This window comes from Cebus imitator, unplaced genomic scaffold, assembly GCF_001604975.1.
Source record: "Cebus imitator isolate Cc_AM_T3 unplaced genomic scaffold, Cebus_imitator-1.0 Scaffold406, whole genome shotgun sequence".
NCBI classification, from domain to species: domain Eukaryota; kingdom Metazoa; phylum Chordata; class Mammalia; order Primates; family Cebidae; genus Cebus; species Cebus imitator.
This window is the reverse complement of record NW_016107721.1, coordinates 1,037,044-1,058,986: the sequence shown is the minus strand read 5'-3', so window position 1 is coordinate 1,058,986 and position 21,943 is coordinate 1,037,044. Positions and strand designations below refer to the sequence as shown.

Genomic DNA, 21,943 nt, shown 5'->3' with positions numbered 1-21,943 from the left:
AAAAAAAAAAAAAAAAGAAAAGAAAAGAAATCCTAATGCACATTTAGCCACATGACCCAGTCTTCCTTCGAAGAACGAGAGCCCCACTGCCTGTTGAAAAGATCAGGGCCAGGCCTGGTCCTTCATGGACATTCAGCCCCTTATCCTGGTTAACATGACAACATTCTCCAGACTTTGAGCCCTTCCCTTCCTAGGACTGCACTGGCCTCTTGCAGACTTGCTCTTGGGACTTCCTAGCAGCTCCCTGAGATGGATATTAGTGTACCCATTTTACAGATTAGGTAACTGAGATTTGGGAAGAGAAGAGGCTGGTCCAGAATGGGGAAGCCCCTGCATGACCTGTTTCAGCAGTGTTACTTGTAGGACATTTTGCTGCAGCTCATTTTAATTGGGTCCATGAGCAAATTGCTGGTCTCCATGGTTGCAGTGCCCCACCCCAATTACTAAGGTCTGACAGGAGGTGCCAGTTTTGATGTGGCTTTTAGGGACCATCAGTGGATTCCAGGGGAAATTCAAACCCAGTGCCTGGTCCTGCTGAAAGAGCCTGGGTGGGTTCTTCCTGGACAATGGGATGGATAGGTGGGTTGGGGCAGGCTTCTGAGGAAGTGGTCTAGCATCCCCCTGTTGGGTACTGGGAAGACCGTGTGCCAGCAGCTCTTAGAGTGCATTTCTTGCCAGAGGTCTGCAGGCAGGATATTGTTCTCTGGGCCTCCACAGATGCAGGGCTGCCTCTTTGTTTCAATAAACAATGATAGGATAAGACAGGGAAGCTGGTTCTTGTGAAGGGGGAAGTTACCCATCAGCCTGTGTTTCCACACAAATCTATTTGTAGTGTTTGTTGGGCTCTCTGGAAAACATTCACATTTTACAAAGTAAAGAGCTTGAATGAAAGGAAAAGATAAGGACTCCAGATTCCTCCTCTGGCCCTTGCTCACCGCATCCCTACCCTGACCCATGCACCAGCATCAGGAGGCTGGGCCAACCCAGGCAGGCTGGGCGACAGCTCCTCAGCCTCTGGCACAGCCAGTTGGCTTCATCCTTGTCCCCAGGACCTTGTGGAACCCCAGTCCTGCCACTTTCCAGCTCTGCATCCTTGGAGCCTCAGTTTCCCCAACTGAGTATGGGGCTGATTAAAATGGCGCTCATATGAGCTTGCGGCCATCAGTCATTCTCTAGCACTTTCGTGGTTTTTGCCATGTTTGCAGACTATCCTTAACAGTTATCTCTACAATGTCTTTCTTTAAAGCAACTCATCTTTTAACTTAAAATAGATTGAGTTTTAAAAGGAAACTCCGTACCAGGAACAGGCCTGGACAACCCTTATTGATTTGTCATATATAAAGATAACTAGAAGAATTTATGTTAAATCCAAGCTCAATATTCTATTGCCTGCCTGAGGCTCCGAGCCTGAAGCCTCTGTCCTTGTCATTTTAAAGGAGATTAGTGGATGTGAGAGACGTGATGATAAGACAGTGGCACTGCCTGCCACTTTCTACTGCATGATGGGAGGCTTGCAGGAGAATGGGAGGGAATCACTTTTTCACTGAGTGATTCAATATTATCTAATTGTGTCTCTGTACTTCCTGAGACCTCTCATCATCATTAGAAGATGCTAGGCTAACTCTCTGTTTCCCAGCTATGATGCGTTATGATAATGGAAATGCTGGCTTGTTTTTGGTAGAGACAGAGTGACCTAGGGCAAAGAGCACTGGACTGGGAGTCAGGCTCATTCCTGATCTCCCTTCCTAGGGTCCATGGCCTTGGGGAGGTGCCTAGAATCTGCCCATCCAGCCAATTCATGGTCTCAAGGGCAACCAAGGGTGTGAAATATGGGTGGCTTGGGCAAATGGCCCCCTTCCAAGTACCTGTTCATTCTCCGTGGGGCTTAGGGTCCCAGACGTTGGCCCTGGACCCAGCCTTTCATCTCTACTGAGATTGCTCAGCCCTCATCTCCAGGCCCTCAGAACAGGGTCCCCGTCCTCTTGTCAATTAATCCAGTGAGCTCAGAGCTCACCTTCACTGGAGCAGAGGGTCTAGCTGGGTGACCGCCCCTGCTGGGCCCGGTACCAGCATTTCCAGCTTCCTGCCACAGCCCTGCAAACAGGCTGGAGGGCAGAAGAAGACTGAAAAGAAAACTTGAGAAAGGGACTTCCAGGAGTCTTCTTAAGCAGCAGTAGTGAGGGACAGGGGTTGAGCTTCTTCCTCTTCCACTTTTGGGAGCAGCAGAAAGAGGAATTCACAAATCAAGCCACACGTGTGCTCATGAGCTGTCCTGGGACAGCTAGCATTTATTGAGCTGAGGCTGTTGCCTAGAACTTCACATTCCATGTTTTGCAAAGTCCTTATAACAGCCATGTAAAATAACGAGAAGCGGAGGCTCACCTAGGAGGGGTGCCCGTGGAAATCTCAGGGGCTGCCCAGTTCTGGGCCCCGCACGCAGTTTTATCTACAGATTCGCAGCATGCAAACAGATAAAAAAGATCTGTGGTTGACCAGACTAGGGGCTGGACTTCCCTTTTTCCTCCCTTCTCCTTCCCTAGGCTCAGACTTTGAGGAGAACATTTAGGGTTCTCTGGACCCCAGTTTAAACACCCTGGAGCTGAGCCAGACTCCTCATTTCCTAAAGAAACCGAGGCCCAGCTTGGAAGGAGACTGGAATGCTCCTTGTGGGGCTTTCTATAACTCTTTGCTAGCAACAAGGAGAGGCGGCCTCAGAAGGAATGCTTGCTAACTTGGTTTTTCTACTCCCACTGGGCTTGGCCGGCCGCTGGGTTTCAATTCCTCTGAGGTGCTTTTTGTTTAAGCCAGTAAGTGTCTAAATGCTGAGACATTTGTAATGTCTCTGTGAAGCAGAGAAGGTGGCTGTTGCTGGAAGTTCTACTAGTTAAGCACTAAGTCACTAACTCACTGGGTTTTAGTGGAGGAGGTAGGAGAAAAGAACATTAATTTAGCACCTACTGTATGCTACATGCTTTATAGCTTTAGTGCGTTCTATCTTCATGACCATCCTATGTAGTAGACACCATTGTCCTCGTTTTACCCCAGGCAGTCAAAGTTCTTTAGCTTATAATGGTGGAACTGGGGGAATTGAAAACAGGGAGGCTGGGCATGGTGGCTCATACCTATAATCTCAACACTTTGGGAGGCCAAGGCAGAAGGATTACTTGAGGCCAGGAGTTTGAGACCTGACTGGGCAACACAGCGAGACTCTCATCTCTACAAAGAAAAAAAAAAGTTTTAATTAGCTGGGTATGGTGGTACATGCCTGTCTTCCTAGCTTCTCAGGAGGCTGAGGTGGGAGAATCACCTGAGCTCCGGAGTTCAAGGCTGCATGAGCTATGACTGCACCACTGCTCTCCAGCCTGGGTGACAGAGTGAGACCCTGTCTCAAAAAAAAAAAGGCATAAAACATGGATGCAAACAGATACTGGTGTGCAAATATTCATAGCAGCATTATCACAATGGCCAAAAAAATGGCCACAATCAAAGTATCCATCAGCGGATGAATGCATAAGCGACAGTGGTCTGTCTCTACAGTGCAATGTTCAGCCACATAAAGGAGCGAACACTGATGCACGCCCCAGTGTGAATGAGCCTTGAAACATTACGTGAAGTGAAAGAAGCCAGATATAAGAGGCCACGTATTATATGACTCTGTTTCTATAAGGTGTCTAGAATAGGCAAATTCATAGAGGTGAAAAGTAAGTTAGTGTTTACCAGGGGCTGGTAGGAGGGGGCAGGTGGGGAGTTGCTATTGAACAGATATAGAGTTTCTGTTTGGGATGATAAACATATTTGGAACAAGATAGAGTGATGGTTGTCATGATGACCATATGAATGCCGCTGAACTGTCCACTGTCAAACGGCTGAAATGGCACACTTTGTTATATCTGTCTTACCACAATGAAAGAAAAAGAGCGAGGAAAGGGTGGGATGTAAGCTGGCCTGTTCAATGCTGGAGCCTGTGATCTTTCTCTTCTACTGTGTCGTCGTCTTGAAAGTTAACCGAAGACAAAAATTCCCCCTGAGTCAGCTTCCCAGGTATGGCAGGGGGCGGACAGCAAGGCCGAGGAATGAGCTCGCCCCGGAGGCAGGGCCGGGCTGGCGTCCAGAGGCTGTGCTTGCCAGCGCCCTCCCAGGCCCAGCCCAACTCCCGGCCCCCGACCTGGGCCCCAGCTTCCACTTTGCACCGTGTCCTTAGCATCTTCTCACGTCACTGTCTCCCGTGCGGCATATTTCATGACTGTGTAATTGTTCTTCAAATAGACACACCCCACCCCTCACCAACCTTTCCTGGAAAACAACTTGTCTTTGCCCACAGCCTGATTTCATTGCGGCGCCTCCTGACGCCCTTGAGGCTGATGTGCCCTGCTGGAGCTCCTCACAGTGGGCCTCAGCAGGCCCGTCTAGGTCCTTTTTCCTTTCTTGTGACCTTCCAGGGCAGAAAATTAGAGGTCCCTTTGATGCTGGCGGAGCTGGCTCTGCCTCTGACCCTGTCCTTCTGTGTGTGGATAGTGTTTCTTGCCCAGAATGCCTCTCTTTGGAGTGGCGGGAGACAGAAGACTCAGCCACGGGCTTCCTGTGGGCACCCCGACTCTGTCCTGGGTGGGCAGTGATCCTGGTCCCTGTAGCTTGGCAGGCCCTCCCCATCCATGAACCTTGGGCAGAGAAATGGCATCACGTGGCTGGGGCAGGGGGCAGGTTCTGTTGAATTTCCTGGATCTTAGGAGACTCCTGCCCCACCTGCCTCCACCCGCCTTCATTTCCCAGCCCCTGGAATGAAGTCCTCACTGGAGAAAAATCCAACACAATTTCAGATTGAGGAGGGTGGTGGGTGCTCTGGAAAGTTGGCGGGCCCTGCCCTCGCCTCTCATGCACAAGGAATGAGGGACACTCCCCACCATTTCCCCCGGTGAACATCCCCAGCGCTTTGGGGCCTGGGCTCTATGTGTCAGTGACCTGCATGTGGCTGCATTGGCCCAAGCAGAGCTGGCTGCATGCAAACCACTGGCCAGGAAGAATCCCACTCCTGCTCCTGCAGCTGCGCTGGGTCCCGCGAGCCCCTGCGTGTGCGGCCTGTGTAAACAGCGCCTCATCTCCTGTTGCACACTTTGGGCTTGCAGGTCACGACCAGGGATTATCAAATTGACGGAGCTCAGCTGGCCTCTCACTCCACGTCCGGGCACATTGCATTTTGTTCATTATCATCTTTTGCTTTTGACGTAAAGGGTCGGGGTCTGGGTCAGGGTCACTGTGTATTTTCCTTTCCTTCTCATTAAACTTGCCCAGCTCTCAGGGGCCGCAGTTAAATTCTGCCAGCATTTAAAGATGTCCTCCCTCGCTTCCCGACCCCTAAGCATCCTTCATCCTTGCTTCTGTGAAGCCACCGGAATAGCAAAGGAAATGTGGGTCAGGGTCTTTCAAACCCAGCCTGTTTTCTTCTTGAAGAGCTGCGGCTATTTCTGAAGGGCTAGGTTTCTCTACTTTGTTGGCCCAGAGAACATGACACTGTGGGTCTCAGGCTGACCAGGTCAGCAGGGCGCTGTGAAGGGGCTGGAACCACCCCCCAGCCTTTGCAGCCCGAGGCAGGGCTTGCTCCCAGCACTTCCCAGCCATGGGGCCCTACCTGGGTTGCTCATAGCCCTGAGGCTGCTGTCTGCCTGCGATCCTGAAGGTAACCCTGCCGTCTGAAAGGGGTCTAGAAAAGCGTTGGTTCTGCCATTAGGAAAAAGCGAATTCATCCAGAGCCCTGGTCTTGGAAGAATTCCTGGTGGACAAACGGTGTGAGTCGAAGGATAGACGCGTCCTCCCTATTGGCCGGCTAAACCCCCTTTACCCTTTGGGCCATGAGCAAACCCCTCCACAGCCATGGAGCCACCTGTGTCTAAAGAGGCCACCTGCCTGAGCGCTGTCTCCTGGGTGCTGTGATGTGCACTACACAGCTTGCAGTCCTTGCTGACCTTCAACTCCTGCCATTGGCCAATGGACTTGGTTTCTGGAGTCCTTAGGGTGGAGCTCATGGCCTGAGCACAGTTTGGGGGCACCCGGGGAGCCTGTAGGGCTGATGGAATGAATCTCTTGGACCCCAACTGAAGAAGTTTTCTGGCTGGTCACAGCAGTGGCCTCACCTCCACCTCTGCTCTCAAAGACAGCTCCCATGCCTTGAAGTCTCTTCCTGGCCTGGTGGAAGAACCAGCTCCCCTCAGGGTCACCACCAAAGAGGTACAAGAGAGCCTCAGCCAAAGAATTAAGGAGGTTGCAAGAGTGGTGGCGTGTGTCTGCCCCATGATGGAGCCACAGGCCTTTCATGGATGCCCATACTTCTAAACACGGGGTCATGGTGTCACTCCCCACTTTCACCTCTACCAACCACATGACACTCCAGGTAGCCCCTAGACTCTAGGTCTTTGGGCTGTTCATCACGGAAAGATAAAAAGATAGGATGCCATCTTCCTAAAGGGATCATGGCCTCTGGAAGGGCCCTGGAGTGGCCCCTTTGAGAGTTGGAGACAAGGGAAGATCCAGGGTTTCTTTGAGGGGGAACTGAGGTTTAAATAACTTGCTGAGCATCCTTTTTAAGAAAAAGAATAGGAGGTAGGTACAAAAGTGAATATTGAGAACGGGAAAAGAAATCACAACAAATTACCGAGGACTTGGAGATTCAGGTCCTTTTCATCCGTGACCTCAATTGCCTGGAAGTGCTTCTGTAGAAATGCTCCATCTCCTCAGACAGAGCGTTCTGTAGCTCCCAGGACTACAAGTACAAAGCCCTTGGCCCAGCATTGTGGCTCACACCTATAATCCCAGCACTTTGGGAGTCTGAGGTGGTCAGATCACTTGAGGTCAAGAGTTGGAGACCAGCCTGGCCAACATGGTGAAACCCCATCTCTACTAAAAAGACAAAAATTAGCCCAGCGTGGTCGTGCATACCTGTAATCCCAGCCCCTCCAGAGTCTGAGGCAAGATGATTGCTTCCCCCAGGAGGCGGAGGTTGCAGTGAGCCGGTAACACACCACTGCACTCCAGCCTGGGTGACAGAGTGAGAGTTCGTCTCAACTAAAAAAAAGCCCTAGAGCTTTGGCCTCCTCAGCTTCATTGCAGATCTACTTTTTCTTTTCTTTTCTTTTTTGAGTTGGAGTCTTGCTCTGTCACCCAGGCTGGAGTGCAGTGATGTGATCGCAGCTCACGGCAACCTACATCTCCCGGGGGTCATCCTCTCACTATGCCTCCAGCATAGCTGAGACTACAGTCATACACCACCATGCCTGGCTAATTTTTGTATTTTCAGTAGAGACAGGATTTCATCATGTTGGCCAGGCTGGTCTCGAACTCCTGACCTCAGGTGATCCACCTGCCTCGGCCTCCCAAAGTGCTGGGATTACAGGCGTGAGTCACCTCATCCAACCTTAGATCTGCTTCTGACTGGAGACTGTGCCCATCTTCATGGAAAACAGTGAGCATCACCTTCCTTTGACTCAGAAGAGGCACAGTGAGTTAGCTGAAGGGAGTAACATCACTTTTCCAGCTTTGATCGCAAGGACCTCTAGCCTGTCCAGCATGTTTCTGCCCAGTGGGGCTGTGTCTGGCACAGTGCCCAGACCATACAGTCCATCACCTGGACTGACCACAAGGACATCCTGGTGAAGACCTGGGGGTGCTTGGGCCGAGAGCTGCAGGATGTTGGCATCAGACCCAGGGTGAAGGGAATGACAGGCGTAGCACTTTGCTTGTGAGCATGTGGCTGGGCTGATTTATTTTCCTCCCAGTGACCCCGAAAACAAAACCCTGCCTTTCTTCCTTTGGTCTGTTCTTGTCTGGGGCTTGTGGATCATGTCTCCTGCCTGGCCATGGACAGAGAGAGGAACTACTCCAGACGGACGTGAGGGCGTGCGGCGCTGGCTTTTCCACATGGCCCTGAAGGTTTTGATTAAAAAGGTGGAAGAATGGTGCTTTTTCTTCCTGTCAGCCAGACTTTAAATCAACCCTCAAGTGAGGAAATGCTCTCTGCGCCTGCCGCCACTCAGCAAGCCTTTTTCTCTGGTTGTGACTGTATGAGCATGTTTAATTGCAAGCCAGGGTTTAGGGTTGGAACAGCCGCTGTTTGCCCCACCACCCCCTGCTCTCCCCGCCCCAGACCCTGTGGCTGCAGCCGGGTGATTAGGGCTGAGTGAGCTCACAGATTCCGAGCCCGGCAAGACAAGGGGAGCTCTTGGCCACATGAAGAGCATTTGGAGGCCTCCTGCTTGCCTGGCCCAAGCCCCTGATTTTATAGATGGTGAATTCGTCTGGATTCTTGGCTGCAAGTGGCAGATACTTACCTCCCAGTTGCTCAAACACGGGGAATTTACTGGAGAGATGAGGAGGAAGGCATTCTCTCCTGTGGTCCAATGAAACCATGAGACAGACACGGCGATACCTACGCTGGGAGCCCCCAGACGAGGACACTTCTCCAGGAGCGGCTCCAGCTTCTCCCCCAGCCTGCAGCCCCATCCTATGGTTTCTGCCTGAGATGGGCTCAGCTCCTCCATCTGGTTTTAATTAAGAAAATTCCTTAGAACTGTATTGGCCCAGCATGTTACAAAGGCAGGAGGTAGACCAGATGACCCCATAAAGGACCTTCTGGTGGACAGCCCTGCTACTTCCTATCTCCCTCTTCCCTGCTGTGAAGGGTCACACACACACACTCGCGTGTACACACACACTTATCCAGCAAGCATATTGAGAACCTACTGCATGCCAGGAACGTCAACGGTTCATTCAGCAAAGTGGAGCGGAGAGATTGCAGGGTTTGGAACTGGGCAGGCCTGGCTTTGAGTCTCAGGTCCGCTACTTACCAAGCGTTCCGTCTGCAGCATTTACAGAACCGGCACCGCACACCTGGTGCCGCATTCCACCCTGATGAGCAGGAATGAGGCCATACTCCTCATCACAGAGCTCTCTAGGGCTCAGTGATGAGGAGTATGTGACCCTCCTCACAGCATTGTTCCAGGGAGCCACGGAAGTAAAACTGTATGGGAAAACCCACATCGAGGCCCAGCACAATGCCTGCCTCTCTCAGGGCCCGTGGCTGTCAGGCCGGGCTGTCCCTCAGGCGCCCACGGTGGCCTCCAGCCCTGGCTCCTGCTGAAGACCCGACTCCCACCCCTGTCCCCACCCACACCAGGCTTCCTGTAGCTGACGCAGATCCCCTCGAGGAGGGTCAAGGGGCGGCCAGGGTATGGTTGTGGGAGTGCCTCTCCTCCATTCCCGCCCTGGAGGAGAAATGAGGGTGCCCCCCCCAAGAAACATGACCTCCACCCTGTGCTGGCAGGACAGGGCAGCCCCTTGTACAGAAGGAAGGGGACCCCTGGGAGCCCCTTTCTTCCAAAGAGTCTTCCCTCTACCCTGCTCAGCTTTCCTGAAAGCTGAGTCTGTCCACGCTGGGAAATTGCAAATAGTTTACATGGGGAATGTCAGCTGCCCACATATGAAAATATACACATCATTAAGCCCTAAGTGCTTGCGTCTGGAGATACAGCGGACAGTCTCCCGGGCCGACCTTTTGTCCACTGACCGAACCATGGCTAATGAGCGTGGAGCTCCTCGGTGGGATGTTTTCCTCTGTTGAAGTGAAGCATATGTTGGACGTTACCGTGGGGTAGGGGATATGCATGACGGCACTATACAAACACCATTGGTCAAAACACGCAGAGTCCACTGCACCTCCTTATTCAGCCCCCGTGGGCCTCCAGGGAGGGCTTGTCCTCAAGGCCACATCCTCCTACACACTGTCTAGGAAGCAATGTGGTACCCTTGGAGTACATGGTGGTGCTCAGGGAGAAGGTCCTCTGGCCAGATTCCCAGGTTTGAATCCTGTCTTTGCTCCCAGGCCAACTATGTGTAAAATGGGGATAGTAAGAATAATAAAACCTACCTCAAGAAGATTAAACAAGGTACCCCACATAAAGCTCCTAGGACCTGGCATATCGTAAGTGGGTGCTCAAGAAAAGGTAGTGATGGCTGGGCGTGGTGACACCCTCCTGTAATCCCAGCAGCTGAGGCAGGTGAATCACTTGAGACCAGGCATTCTAGACCAGCCTGGCCAACATGATAAAACCCCATCTCTACCAAAAATACAAAAATTAGCCAGGTGTGATGGCGCATGCCTGTAATCCCAGCTACTCAGAAGGCTAAGGCACAAGAATCACTTGAACCTGGGAGGCAGAGGTTGCAGTGAGCCAAGATTGTGCCACTGCACTCCAGCCTGGGTGACAGAGTGAGACCCTGTCTCAAAAAAAGAAAAGAAATGGCAGTGATGGCACAGATGATGGTAATGATGGCAGCAGCTGTCTCCGGTAGCTGGGGCTAGAGGGAAGGTCCTGCCTGCTGGGAGAATCATCTCACATCAGAAGCAGGTCCTGAAGACGGTGCAGTTTGGACATGCCGTGAAGGGGTGGGAAGGAATGAAGGGACCAAGCAAAGGTCCAGTGGCCAGAAAGCTGGAGCTCACCCAGGAAACAGCCAGTGTGGTGCCACAGCACTGGAAAGCAGGGGACAGAAAGGGGAAGCAGGTCAGGCAGGGTGTCTGGCGGAGACCCATGAGGGCCTCCTGAATAGTCCAAGCAAGAGAAGAGAATTCTGCAAACCAGGGAAGCCAGCTGGGGATGGAGAGGAGGCAGTGGGTGGCAGAGATGCCAGGACTGAGATTGCTGGATGTGAGTGTTCCCAACTGTGAAATGGGGACAAGCTGGTTTTGACTGGGGCTGAGGAGGGCAAAGGCATGTCCTCGGAGGGCTGGCTCAGGACACCTGGTTAAGGGCTTGTACCACTTAGATCCATGCCTCCCAGTCAGAGGTGCCAATCCTGGCTCTGCCATGGGCCAACAAGTGACTTGGAGGGGGCCCCTTCTCTCAGTTTCCCCACCTGTGCCATGAGTGGGTTGAAGGGCTAAACCAGAGGGGTCTTTCCTGGAGAACCCTCTGATCTCCAGTTCCTCCTGCCACATCTCACTCCTAAATCTCTCAACAAGTATCGGGCATGTGTTTCCAGACAGTTCCCAGCGTGACATGGGGCAGAGGATTATTGGTGGCTCCTGGGGAGGCTTCCGGGTGTGGCTCTGAGTTGATTTCATGGCCTTTCAGTTACCCTCCTTCCCTGGGTGCCTCCAAGGACACCAGCCAAGTATGACTGATTCCATCTCCACTCTGACACTTGAAACAAGGGATATTAATGCATGGAGATGCTTTGGGAATCAGAGTCTCAAACATCTGGAGCTGCTCAGTGATGTAGGAAATGATGTCCCTTCCTCATGTCAGTCATTCACGGTGCAGAGGCAGGAGAGCAGTGCTGGGGGAGCAAGTGCAGCCGCCACAGTAACGTCATCCTCAGGGCTGATGACTCAGCCACTGGTGGCTGCCCCAGGAGAGAGTCAGCCTCACGCAATGGCAGCATGCCTGTCGGCCTTCTTTCCCATGGTCTGCACTGACTCCGAGCAGTGTCTTCTCTTCTGTTCGGCGCTGACTCCAGCCTCCAGGCCTGTCCCTGCACTCCAGCCTCTCTCTCCTTCAAGGTCCAGACCCATCTTACCTCTTCAGTGCTCCCTCTCAAATTGATGTCTCTCTTTTTTTTTTTTTTGAAACCAAGTCTCACTCTGTTGCCCAGGCTGGAGTGCAGTGGCTCAGTGATCTTGGCTCACTGCAACCTCCGCCTCCTGGGTTCAAGCGATTCTTGTGCCTCAGCCTCCCAAGTAGCTGGGGCTACAGGCGTGAGCCACCACACCTGGCTAATTTTTGTATTTTTAGTAGAGACGGAGTTTCACCATGTTGGCCAGACTGGTTTTAAACTCCTGAGCTCAGGTGATCCACCCACTTCGGCCTCCCAAAGTGTTGGGATTACAGGCGTAAGCCACTGCAACTGGCCAAATTGATCTCTTCCCCCCACCCCACCGCAATTGTTATTGCAAAGGCCGAACTCCTCTGGTCTGAGATTATAATCAGTTGGTAATTATTCCAAGTGTGCCCATCTGGCCTCCCAAGTCTTTGAGAACCAGAAGTCTGGTCGGCCGGTGGGGTGAAGGAGCATAGGGAAGCAATGGCACCACCTTGTGGACTGCCTGCTCTGAACCGGCAGAGGCAGAGCTGAGGTTGGGCTGTCACCTGCCCTTGGGCTTGGGTCCCTCCCTCTGTAAAGCCACTGAGGGTGGATGTTTGAGCATCAGCCTTGGGTGTGGTGGATGATCCACACATGCTTCCCAGATCCAGTGCTGAGTGCGGTGCCCACTGGGGTGGCTTCATGGCCAGGCCAGGTCCCCGTCTTCCGCACCAGCACCCTGCTTCCCAGCCTGTCTCAATGCCTGAAATACCCCAGATCATTCCTGCTTCAGATTAAACACAGATGGCGCTTAACCAGACATTTCTCTCTGCTGCAGCTGACATGGGAGGGGTGAGGCGCTGGGCATTTGCTATACCAAGGGATGCTGGAGGCAAGGGCTTAGCCAGCAAGTCACCCCATCCACTCTAAACCCATTGCTCTACAAACACAGCTTCAGGAGAAGCCCCTAGCTCTTCTCTCCAACCACATGGCAACCCCAACAGTCTCGTCTTTGAAAAGTCCAAGGCCTCCAGTGCATTGAGTCATTACTGGTAAGCAATACATCATCCACACCGTGCCTGGATATCCCAGAGGCGTCTGTTCGAGTGGAACAGAAGATGAGAGGGGTGACCTACATGGCATGTTGGAGTTTACATCACAGCAGTGGAGGATGCATGAGATGAGGACAACAGTGAGGGGAGGGGCTTAGAGGGGAGTAAAGGTGCGAAGCCACCCTAGGCCTACTTCATCCATTTCAGGGGGTCGGCCCGACTTATGCTCAAAGTGGTGGGAAGGGCTTTTCTCAGTACACTGTGGTCCCCAGAAAAGCATCCCAGGCAAGCATCGTCTCTTGCTGCCTGAAAAGGTACATTCTGGTTATCACAGACATCAGGAACTGCCTGGATCCCCAGAACCAGTGGCAGAGAGCAGAGAGTAAGTCTGGGCCATAGGGAAGAGGTAGTAAGAAGGAGTGAGTAGCTGGGGGTCCCAAGGACAGTTACGGGCCTGCATGAGCTCTGTCTGGTCTGCCCACTGGAACAGCAGGCAGCCTTGGCTCCCCCCGCCCGGTGCGGCTCCAGGTTCCTCCAGTACAGAAGGAGCAGTCAAGGTCAAGTTCCCATCCCAAGAGGCAGGCGGAGCAGGTTCTTTTACCTCCAGGTGAAGGGGGCTTTTATACAGAGGCACCGACTCACGTAGCAGGCAAAGTGCCCCTATTCAAGGTCACCTCTGTCCACCCCCAGCTTCAGTGGGGAACAAAAGGGGAGAGTCCTTCACCAAAGAAATGGGTGGGGAGCTCAGTGCTGGGGAATGATTGCCAGTGGGGTCCTTACAGCCCACAGATCCTCGAGGCAGCCAAGTCCTTTCCCATCTAGCCAGAGGGGAGAGAGGTCTCTGGCCAGCACCCCAGGCTACACAGCTGTGTCCCCGGGGCAAATCTTGGTGTCTTCAGCTGTCCCAGTGAGATGGTCACAGAGCCCTCCTCAAGGTTCCAGAGTCATCACAGTGGACTCTGGCAGGGCCAGGCCGACTCCCCATGTGGAGGCTGCCCAGCTGAGTAGCTTCAGCTGTGCAAGGCCACAAAGGGCAGGCATTCATGGTGGGACCTTCAAAGAGAAACTCTCCCCTGCTCCTTCTTCCAGTTGACTTGATACCTTTCAAAGGAACCTTGGTGCCCGAATTCACTGTTGTGTTAAAGTCAAGGTCTGCAGCTAGAGCTGTTTAAGGAGACCACCTGGTGACCTGAGGGGGTCCCAGACCCCTGGGGGAGTTTTACCAGTGAGCACCACCAAGACCCCTTCCAACCTGGCTGCCTTCACCTCTGTAGGTATCTACAGACCTTGAGGCCCTCACTCTTGGATTTCTGTATTGTTTGAATTCAGGGGACATCTTTGACGGGGGGAGCATGGTACCCCTGACCATCAGCTCCATCCCAGCGGTACAATCCCTGCTAGAAGAGCCAGAGTGCTGCCAAGCCATAGTTCTCCTGACATTCCTGAGTCCTCAGTAGAGTGACAGTGACATTTCTCTCCAGAACCCACCTGGCATGTAGGGTGCCCCGCTGCCTTCCCCGGCTCACCTTACGGGCCCACCAGACAGATATCTGAAACTGCATGGAGTTCTCCTGCCTTCAAAGACCCAGAGGTTGGATCCCAGGTGCTGAGCTGAGATTACTCACAACCCCAGAGCCCTCTGAGCTTCTGGGGGCCTTGTTTCTTACCCGGTATATCTGATCTGACATGCAGCCAGCAGAGGGCCTTCTTAAAGGGTCTCTCTTTGTAAGTGATTTCTCTGAACTGGAGGGGAAGGACCAGACATCCTCTGGCTCCATTGATGCCAATAGTAAAGGTCTGACTGCAATTGCTCACTTCTTACCCTCCTGGCAGGTTTGGGCTTAAGTTTAAGACACACTGGGCAGCAGCTTCTTTTTCTCATCTTAACTGCCAAAGGTGTCATTCCCTGGAGGCACTTGAAAGGGGGTTGGGTTGGAATCGCTTAATCTCTTCCAGTGGAGCTAGTGGGTATAAAGCCAAATGTTACTACCCACGCATTAACTCCCTTGTTAGGGCTTTTTGCCCTTGGGCAGAGCTCCCCCACCAACCAATCCAAGGTATGAGAGTGGTGTGACTTCATATACACAGTTGGGTCACCTCTAGACCCTGGACAATTCCCTTCTCCTATCTACTGAGAAGGGAGTCCAGTTGGCTGTCCCTGCCTACAAGCAGGAGGGTCAAATTCTGCTTTGCCCCTTACTCTGTCTTCCCTAAAGCCTTTCCCAGATAGCCCCAGCCTGCAATGACCTCTCCCTTCTCTGAACCGCTGGGCTCATTGTCGGAAGCTGCATCACTTGCCTCTGCTGTGGGACCAAACAGCACCCCGGTCCTCACGCTGGGCTCTGTAGAACACCAGGGGCTAGAGTCAGACATCACGGGTCCTGAGGGGATAATGTGAGAGGGGGCACAGGTGGCCCAGAGAGCCCACTCCGGCCAGATCTCACTCAGTAGGTACCCAAACTAGGTTCAAATCCCCTTTCAGGCACTTATTGGCTGGATGACCCTGATAAAACTGCTTGACCTTTCTGAACCTCTGTTTCCTCATCTGCAAAATGGGTACTATAGTAATAGCTACCTCAGGGTATGATTCAATGAATTCATGAAGCAAGGTTTTTAGCACAGTCCCTGACCAGAGTTAGCCTTCAATATATGTAAACCATTGTTACCAATTAAATTATTTTTATATGTTTTAAATATTGGGTCTGTGGATAAATTTCATTTGGAGGAGAAAGTTTGCTGCTTAAAAAAAGAAAAAGAAGGTTTGAAAGCCGCTGAATTTCACCTAACCCATTTCATATATCACTACACGCAGTACAGCTGAGAGGCATAAGAACTTTCTGGTAGGATGTTATTACCTTATAGTATATCATTTCTGTCTTTGTGGAGAAAAAGTATTTTGAGGTCAAAACCACACTGACTCCAATTTTTTTTTTTTTTTTTTTTTTTCGAGAAGGGGTCTCACCCTGTTGCCCAGGCTGGAGTGCAGTGGTATGATCACGACTCACTGCAGCCTCGATCTCTTGGGCTCAAGGAATCCTCCCACCTCAGCCACTCAAGTAGCTGAGACTACAGGCATGCCACCATGCTTGGCTTTTTTTTTTTTTTTGGGATGGAGTTTTGCTCTTGTTACCCAGGCTGGAGTGCAATGGCGCGATCTCGGCTCACCGCAACCTCTGCCTCCTGGGTTCAGGCAATTCTCCTGCCTCAGCCTCCTGAGTAGCTGGGATTACAGGCACGTGCCACCAGGCCCAGCTAATTTTTTGCATTTTTAGTAGAGACGGGGTTTCACCGTGTTGACCAGGATGGTCTCGATCTTTTGACTTCGTGATCCACCCGCCTCGGCCTCCCAAAGTGCTGGGATTACAGGCTTGAGCCACCGCGCCAGGCTTTTTTTTTTTTTTTTTTTTTTTGGTAGAGATAGGGTCTCGCCATGTTGCCGGCTGGCCTCAAACTCTTGGCCTCAAGCAGTCCTCCTGCCTTGGCCTCCCAAAGTGCTGGGATTACAGGCATGAGCCACTGAGTCCCACCTGGCTACATCTTCATCTTTTAATTCTACCCCTGCCAGCACCAGGCTGTGGCTGTGGCAGGTAAGATAGGTTCTCCCTAGGCAGAAACAAAGGCAGAACCCTACAGAGTGCACACGATGGGCAACTCAGGTCCCCCTTCCGACTGTTCTGTTTCTCCCCGTGGCCCACCCTGCTGGCATCTCTATCTGGTCCTTGCTGACTCGTACCAGGCTCAAGGTCATATCCTGGAACACCAGGATTATATCGTCTTGCTCATTAACAGACAGAGAGCACCAGCTGTGTGCCAGGCCTTGGGCCCTCCCAGACTAAGGGTGCCGAACCATCAGCTCTCCCCTTCCTGAAGCAGATTTGCCCAGGGCCTCGGGATTTGTTCTGATATTCAGTTGCTCTGAAGTAGCCTGGAGGTATTGATTCCCAAGAGACTCAGCTGCCAGAAGTCCCAAGAAAGTTCCCAAGACTTAGAAGCACAAGCCCCCAGTGATCGGTTCCCAAATCTCACAGGACCCTTCAGGCATCTCTGGAGCAGCTTCATCCTGTTTCAGAGGGTGAGACAGAGGCACAGAATGGCCAAGGTCAGAGGCCAGGCCAGGGCTCAGGCTCCTGGCTCTTGGCCTGGGGCTCCTCCCATGACATCAGGTATCTTTTCTGCAAAAGTTGTGACCAGTGCTCTGTGGGTTACTCTTCTGTGTCTCCTGGGACAGAGTGGGAAGGCAGTTGGGGGAGAGCAGCCACTACCCAGGCTGCTGATGGGAGCTGGTAGATGATGTGCCCTGAGCCTGCTGTTTGGTGGGAATGGCTTGGCCTGCACTTGGGTGAGTGGTGTTCACTGTCACAGCAGCTTGCACCATGCCGCAGGCTGCCCCCCAAGAAGCTGAAGCCTCTCAGGCCTGGTTCGGGGAGACCCTGAGGTCAGCGGGGAGCCTGCAGGGAGGGCTGGGCCTAGAAAAGAAATAAGGAAGGAAGGGATTTGGACATTCAGAACCCGTGGGGAACAGAAAACAAGCCACTGATTTCATTCACCAAGGACAGGCCAGCTGCTGCCTCGGGCGTCCCCTCCACCCCTGGGGATTGACCCCCCTCCCCTAAGAAACCATCCAGTGAACTTAGCAAATCAGCCCCATGGGTACATTTCAATAGCTGGGAAGATAAAGCAAGGCTTTCAGATTTCAGCATCCCTTTGGGAGAGAGCTGTGTCCACACCCCATCTTTCTGAGCCCACTCCCAGCAATTTTCTCAATTATCCCTGTAATTTATTAAAAACCCATCTCAAAGCCCAGCTGGTGAGTCAGCCCCAGGGAACAGCTGGCAGAGAGTGAATGGTGGGAGGAGGGGACGGGGTGGGTGAGGCCTGCCCAGGGTGGAGCTGCCTTCCAGATGCGGCCACCACTCCTGGGCCAGACGCAGAAACTCTTGGAAATGTCCTTTCAAACTTGAAATAGCCAGGCCAGCAGCTTAACCTAGAGAGAGAAAGAAATGACAGCGGTGACATTTATTTCATGCTTGCTACTACTGCTGGATCTGGGCCAAATGCCTTACCTGAAGTTTTTATTGATTTGTTCCGAGAAAAACTTCTATTCCCTATCGTCTTCCTGACAAGAGAGAGGCTGAGCAGTTAAGACCAAGGCCACAGCTGTGAGTCACAGATCTGGGATTCAAACCCAGGCCTGCAGCTCCAGGGCTATGGTTCCCCTCCCATCTTTACCCCTCCCCTCCTCGCCCCCTTCCTGAGCCTTCCTGTCCACCATGGCCCGATCCAAACCCTTTCACACATGAACCTCAAGGCTGGGCAGGTGTTCCTCTTCTCTCACCTTTGGAGGAAAGAGGCCCAGCATGGTCAAGGGACACCACCAAGCCTGCTAGGGGCTCACTGATGGGCTGGGTCACACTGCACAGCCCCTTACAGTTGGGAGCATTTGCACACCTTGTCAGCTCTGACTACATGCCCAGGCCATGGGGACTATCATTATCAGTGTTATGCAGATGAGGAATGAGGCTCAGAGAAGCCAAATGACCTCCATGAGGTCACACAGCCGGTAAGTGGCACAGCCAGGAGTTTCACCCTGAACCTGGGCTCATTCGCTGCCTTCCAGCTCAGCCACCTCCCCAAACCACCAGTGTCCAGGTAGCCCAGAGCCAGGTACAGGCTGGAGGAGGCAGCTGGTCACTCGCTGGGGCAGAGATGGGCTGCCAGGTGCATCAGCTTCTGGAGCCTGGCTGGTTCTTCGCCCAACACCTGTGGGCACACCCAGCCACACTGCTGCTGGCCCCTCACTGACCACCTCCCTCCCCTTCCTCCTTCCAGTCCTCTGTTTTCATAGCCCAAGTTGGCCGAGACCTGGTCTCCCAGACGGAGGAGAAGCTCCTGCAGAAGCCATGCAAAGAACTCTTTTCTGCCTGTGCACAGTAAGTGCCCCAGCCACCTGGCCTGTCCTCCCTGGGCTGCCCAGAGAGGGGCTGCCCCAGCTCTCCACCTGACCATACAGGGCACTGAGGCAGGTCTTCAGTGTCTGACGGCATCAGCCAAGTTATACCAACTGTTTGTATACTTCCCACGAAGAGGAAAAGATACGAGGTGCCAAGTCCAAAGAAAACATCTGCTGCAAAGGGTGTTGAAAGCAAGTGGCTCTCCAGGCTGTTGAGACAGAGGAATGTGCAAACATTTGACCCTGTCTGGGTGGTTGGGAAATCTTTCTCAGGGTCCCCACCCCCCACCCCCACCACCAACCAGAACCAGTGCTACCGATGCAGGAGGGCATCTCAGCCAAACCCTGTTACCTTGTCTGCAGGTGGCATGTCCGCCCCATAGGGGGTGAGACAAATCGATGGGCATGCTGCCAGCAAAGCACCAACGAAACCCCCACCCCATCCTGCACATGCACACCCTGAAGGCATGAGCACACACACACACACATGCACACACTTGCTGACACATGCAAGTGTGCACTTGCGTGCGCACACATACACACATGCACACACACAAAAGCTCTCCCAAACCACGTTACCCCACATAGCTGGATGAGCCTGGGGACTTTTTGCGTGCCCTTATTCAGCACCACAGACACCAACTGAGTACCTGCTGTGTACCTGGCTCTGTGCTGGGTCCTGGGGAATACAAAGGTGAACAAGAACTCAATCCTGGCTTTCATGGAGTTTGTACAAGAAAAACTGCAACCTTGCATACACTTGGAGGGGAGCTGAGAGGGCCGTCCTGGGACCCAGCCCTGGGTTAGGTGGTGGGGAGAGGCCCTGGTGGGCAGAGCAAGCGAGGTTGCTGCTCTCTTGGAGCTGCCCAGGAGTCAGGTCTGACAGTGGGTGGGGTCTTGGTCGGTGATCCTGACTCTGAGGGAATGGTTGTCTTGGCCCCCAGCAGTGGCTTTCAGGTTTGGCAGGACACAGCTTCTGATGTGCTGCACCTGCCGTAGTCCCCTCCCTTCCCCAGGTCCAAAGTGGCTGGGCTAGATTACTTGGCACAGCCACCTTCTAAAGGGAAGAAGCTCATCTCTGCCTGAGTCAGTTTCGGAACCCTGCTAGACACTGCCCTGATGGCCTAAGATCCATAGAACCACAACATCCCAGGGCCCACAGCAGGGGACCAGTCAGTTCCGCCGCATGCATGAAAAACTCCCAGTGGTGGCTTTGCTGGTCCAAGACCAGATCCAGAGCTGCGGTTCTGAGGGACTGTGCCCCCACCTCTGACTCCCAGCCCCTCCCTGCACCTCATGAAGTCTTCATCTGTTCTCAGCTCAAGGTCACTTCTTCAGAGAAACCCCTTGACCCTCGTGGCGCTGAACTCATTCATAATGACATAGCTCTGGGATCGTTTATTTCATGTTTGCTATTCACTGTTTGAGTCCCACATACAATGCCAACCCCATGCTCCCAGCTGTATCCCAGAGCCTAGAACAGTACCCAACACATGGCAGGTACCCAACAACTGTTGGCAGGACCAACCAATCTCACACAACCCTCAGAAGAATGGCAGGGCCTCTGGCCAGACGTGCTGCATCTGCATGGGTTGAGAGGCCCTGTTTGCTTGTATTTCCAAAGCTGGATACAGCCTTGCCCCCGTGCTGGAAGATCGTGATTGTGAAATGTTCATCCTCTTTTCCATCTGAGCTAGATCTGTCCACGACTACCTGAGGGGAGAACCATTCCACGAGTATCTGGACAGCATGTATTTTGACCGCTTTCTCCAGTGGAAGTGGTTGGAAAGGTGAGTCCGCCACACCCCATACAGATCAGGGAAGCAGTGGGTACACATTTTTCACCTGAGAATTCATATAAAATTTAATTACCTCCCATGGGCTCATGGTTAAAGCAAAATTAACCAGGCTCCTCTGTTAATTTAGTTGTGTATTCCAGAAATGCTATATGCTCATTCAAGCAGACACACACATTCATGCACACATAAACAGCATCTTTTTCTTACTTTTTTTGCTTTGCTGTCTATGGGAATTCTTTCTCTGCCAGCAAATAAAGAGCTACCATATTCCTTGGAGTAGTTGCACATCCTTGATTTGATCCAGTGCCCTATGGATGGATATTGAAATTGTTCTCCATTTTTCTGGGTGCAGCCCTTCCTAACTAATGAATAGCTTTGTACATACATCTTTAAGTACTTCTGCAAGTACATCCAGAGAAAGTCTTAGCAGAGGAATATCTGGGTCAGAAGGCACCTGATTTTAAACTGTAAGTGCTGTTAAGCTGCTGTCCGAAACAGCTGCCCCTGACCTCCAGTCCCACGGTGCCCAAGTGCGTGCTCCTCAGCTTCATCAACGCTGTTCTCGTGTTTTCCTACCCAGTGAGTGAGCATGCAGCTTCCTTGTTGCTTATTTTCTTGTGTCTCTAATAATGGGGGAGACGAAGCCTCTTTCCTATTTGCTTGCTGCCTTATTCCCTTCAAAGTGCTCTCCCATATGTGGCTGTGACTTGGGCACATGTGGCCCCTGTGACTGATGAGGAAGCAGAACATAGGACCTGACTTAGCTTGTCACCCAGCAAGCCAGCAGTGCTGCCAGTGGGACCCCGGCCCTGAACCCCCAGCCTAGTGCTCTGCCATCTTCACTGGCCCAGGATCTGCAGAGCACGGCGATGCCTGTGTAAAATCCATGCCGGGCTGAGCTGGTAGATGAGGGTGGGAGCATCTTCTCCCAAGGCCCAAAGTCCCTGTCCCCAGAGGCCTAGCATGCACAGCCATCTGGGGGGCATCTGGTGAGAAAGGAGCCATCCACTCCTGCCTGCCAACTCCACAGCTGTCTGCATTCCCCGTAAACATTCAGGAAGCTGCAGGCCAGGAGCCCCTCTGAGCCCCATTCATAGCCCTTCCCTGCCTACTTCTGGAAACCCAGCAGAAAACCCTTGGCTCTGCAGCCATAGATGGGTGATTTCTCTCCACCTGACTGATGGGGATGACAGCGTGACCAGGGATGGCCTCCTTAGTGGCCAATGTCCACCCTGCGCAGGCACATCATGGCTCCAGGAGAGCTTGATAGGAAAGGATCGGCCTAGACATGTACTGAGGGCACCAGAGCCCCCAGCCTGGGTCCGAGTCCCACCTCTGCCTCTTCCCAAGGAAGGGCCTCAGAAAGGGTCACTCATGTCTCCACACCTCAGCGTCCTCATTTGTAAAATGGGGATGATTGTGTCTGCATTATGGGCTTGCGCTGAGGAATAGATAAGCACAGCACCTGCTGGAACAAGGCAGTTATTCCACAAAGCTCAGGCATTTGGCCACAGGAAGTAAACTGCTGAATGCAGTTGTGTCCATCACCACCATCATCAGTATCACCGCCATCA

At 52.6% G+C, this 21,943-nt stretch overlaps 1 protein-coding gene across 4 annotated transcripts in view; it reads left to right on the top strand.

Moving 5' to 3' along the window:
• Nucleotides 1-21,943, top strand: part of GRK5 (G protein-coupled receptor kinase 5) — a 242,554-nt gene that overhangs the window by 193,549 nt on the left and 27,062 nt on the right. For 2 of the 4 annotated variants that reach the window (XM_017509092.2, XM_037731563.1), the window contains 2 exons: nucleotides 18,450-18,550; nucleotides 20,268-20,360. In XM_017509092.2, coding sequence (XP_017364581.1) covers nucleotides 18,450-18,550; nucleotides 20,268-20,360 — 194 coding nt within the window. Of the gene's footprint in view, nucleotides 1-14,767; nucleotides 15,461-18,449; nucleotides 18,551-20,263; nucleotides 20,361-21,943 lie in introns of those variants that run through there. The other 2 variants (XM_037731564.1, XM_037731565.1) reach the window with 2 other exon arrangements.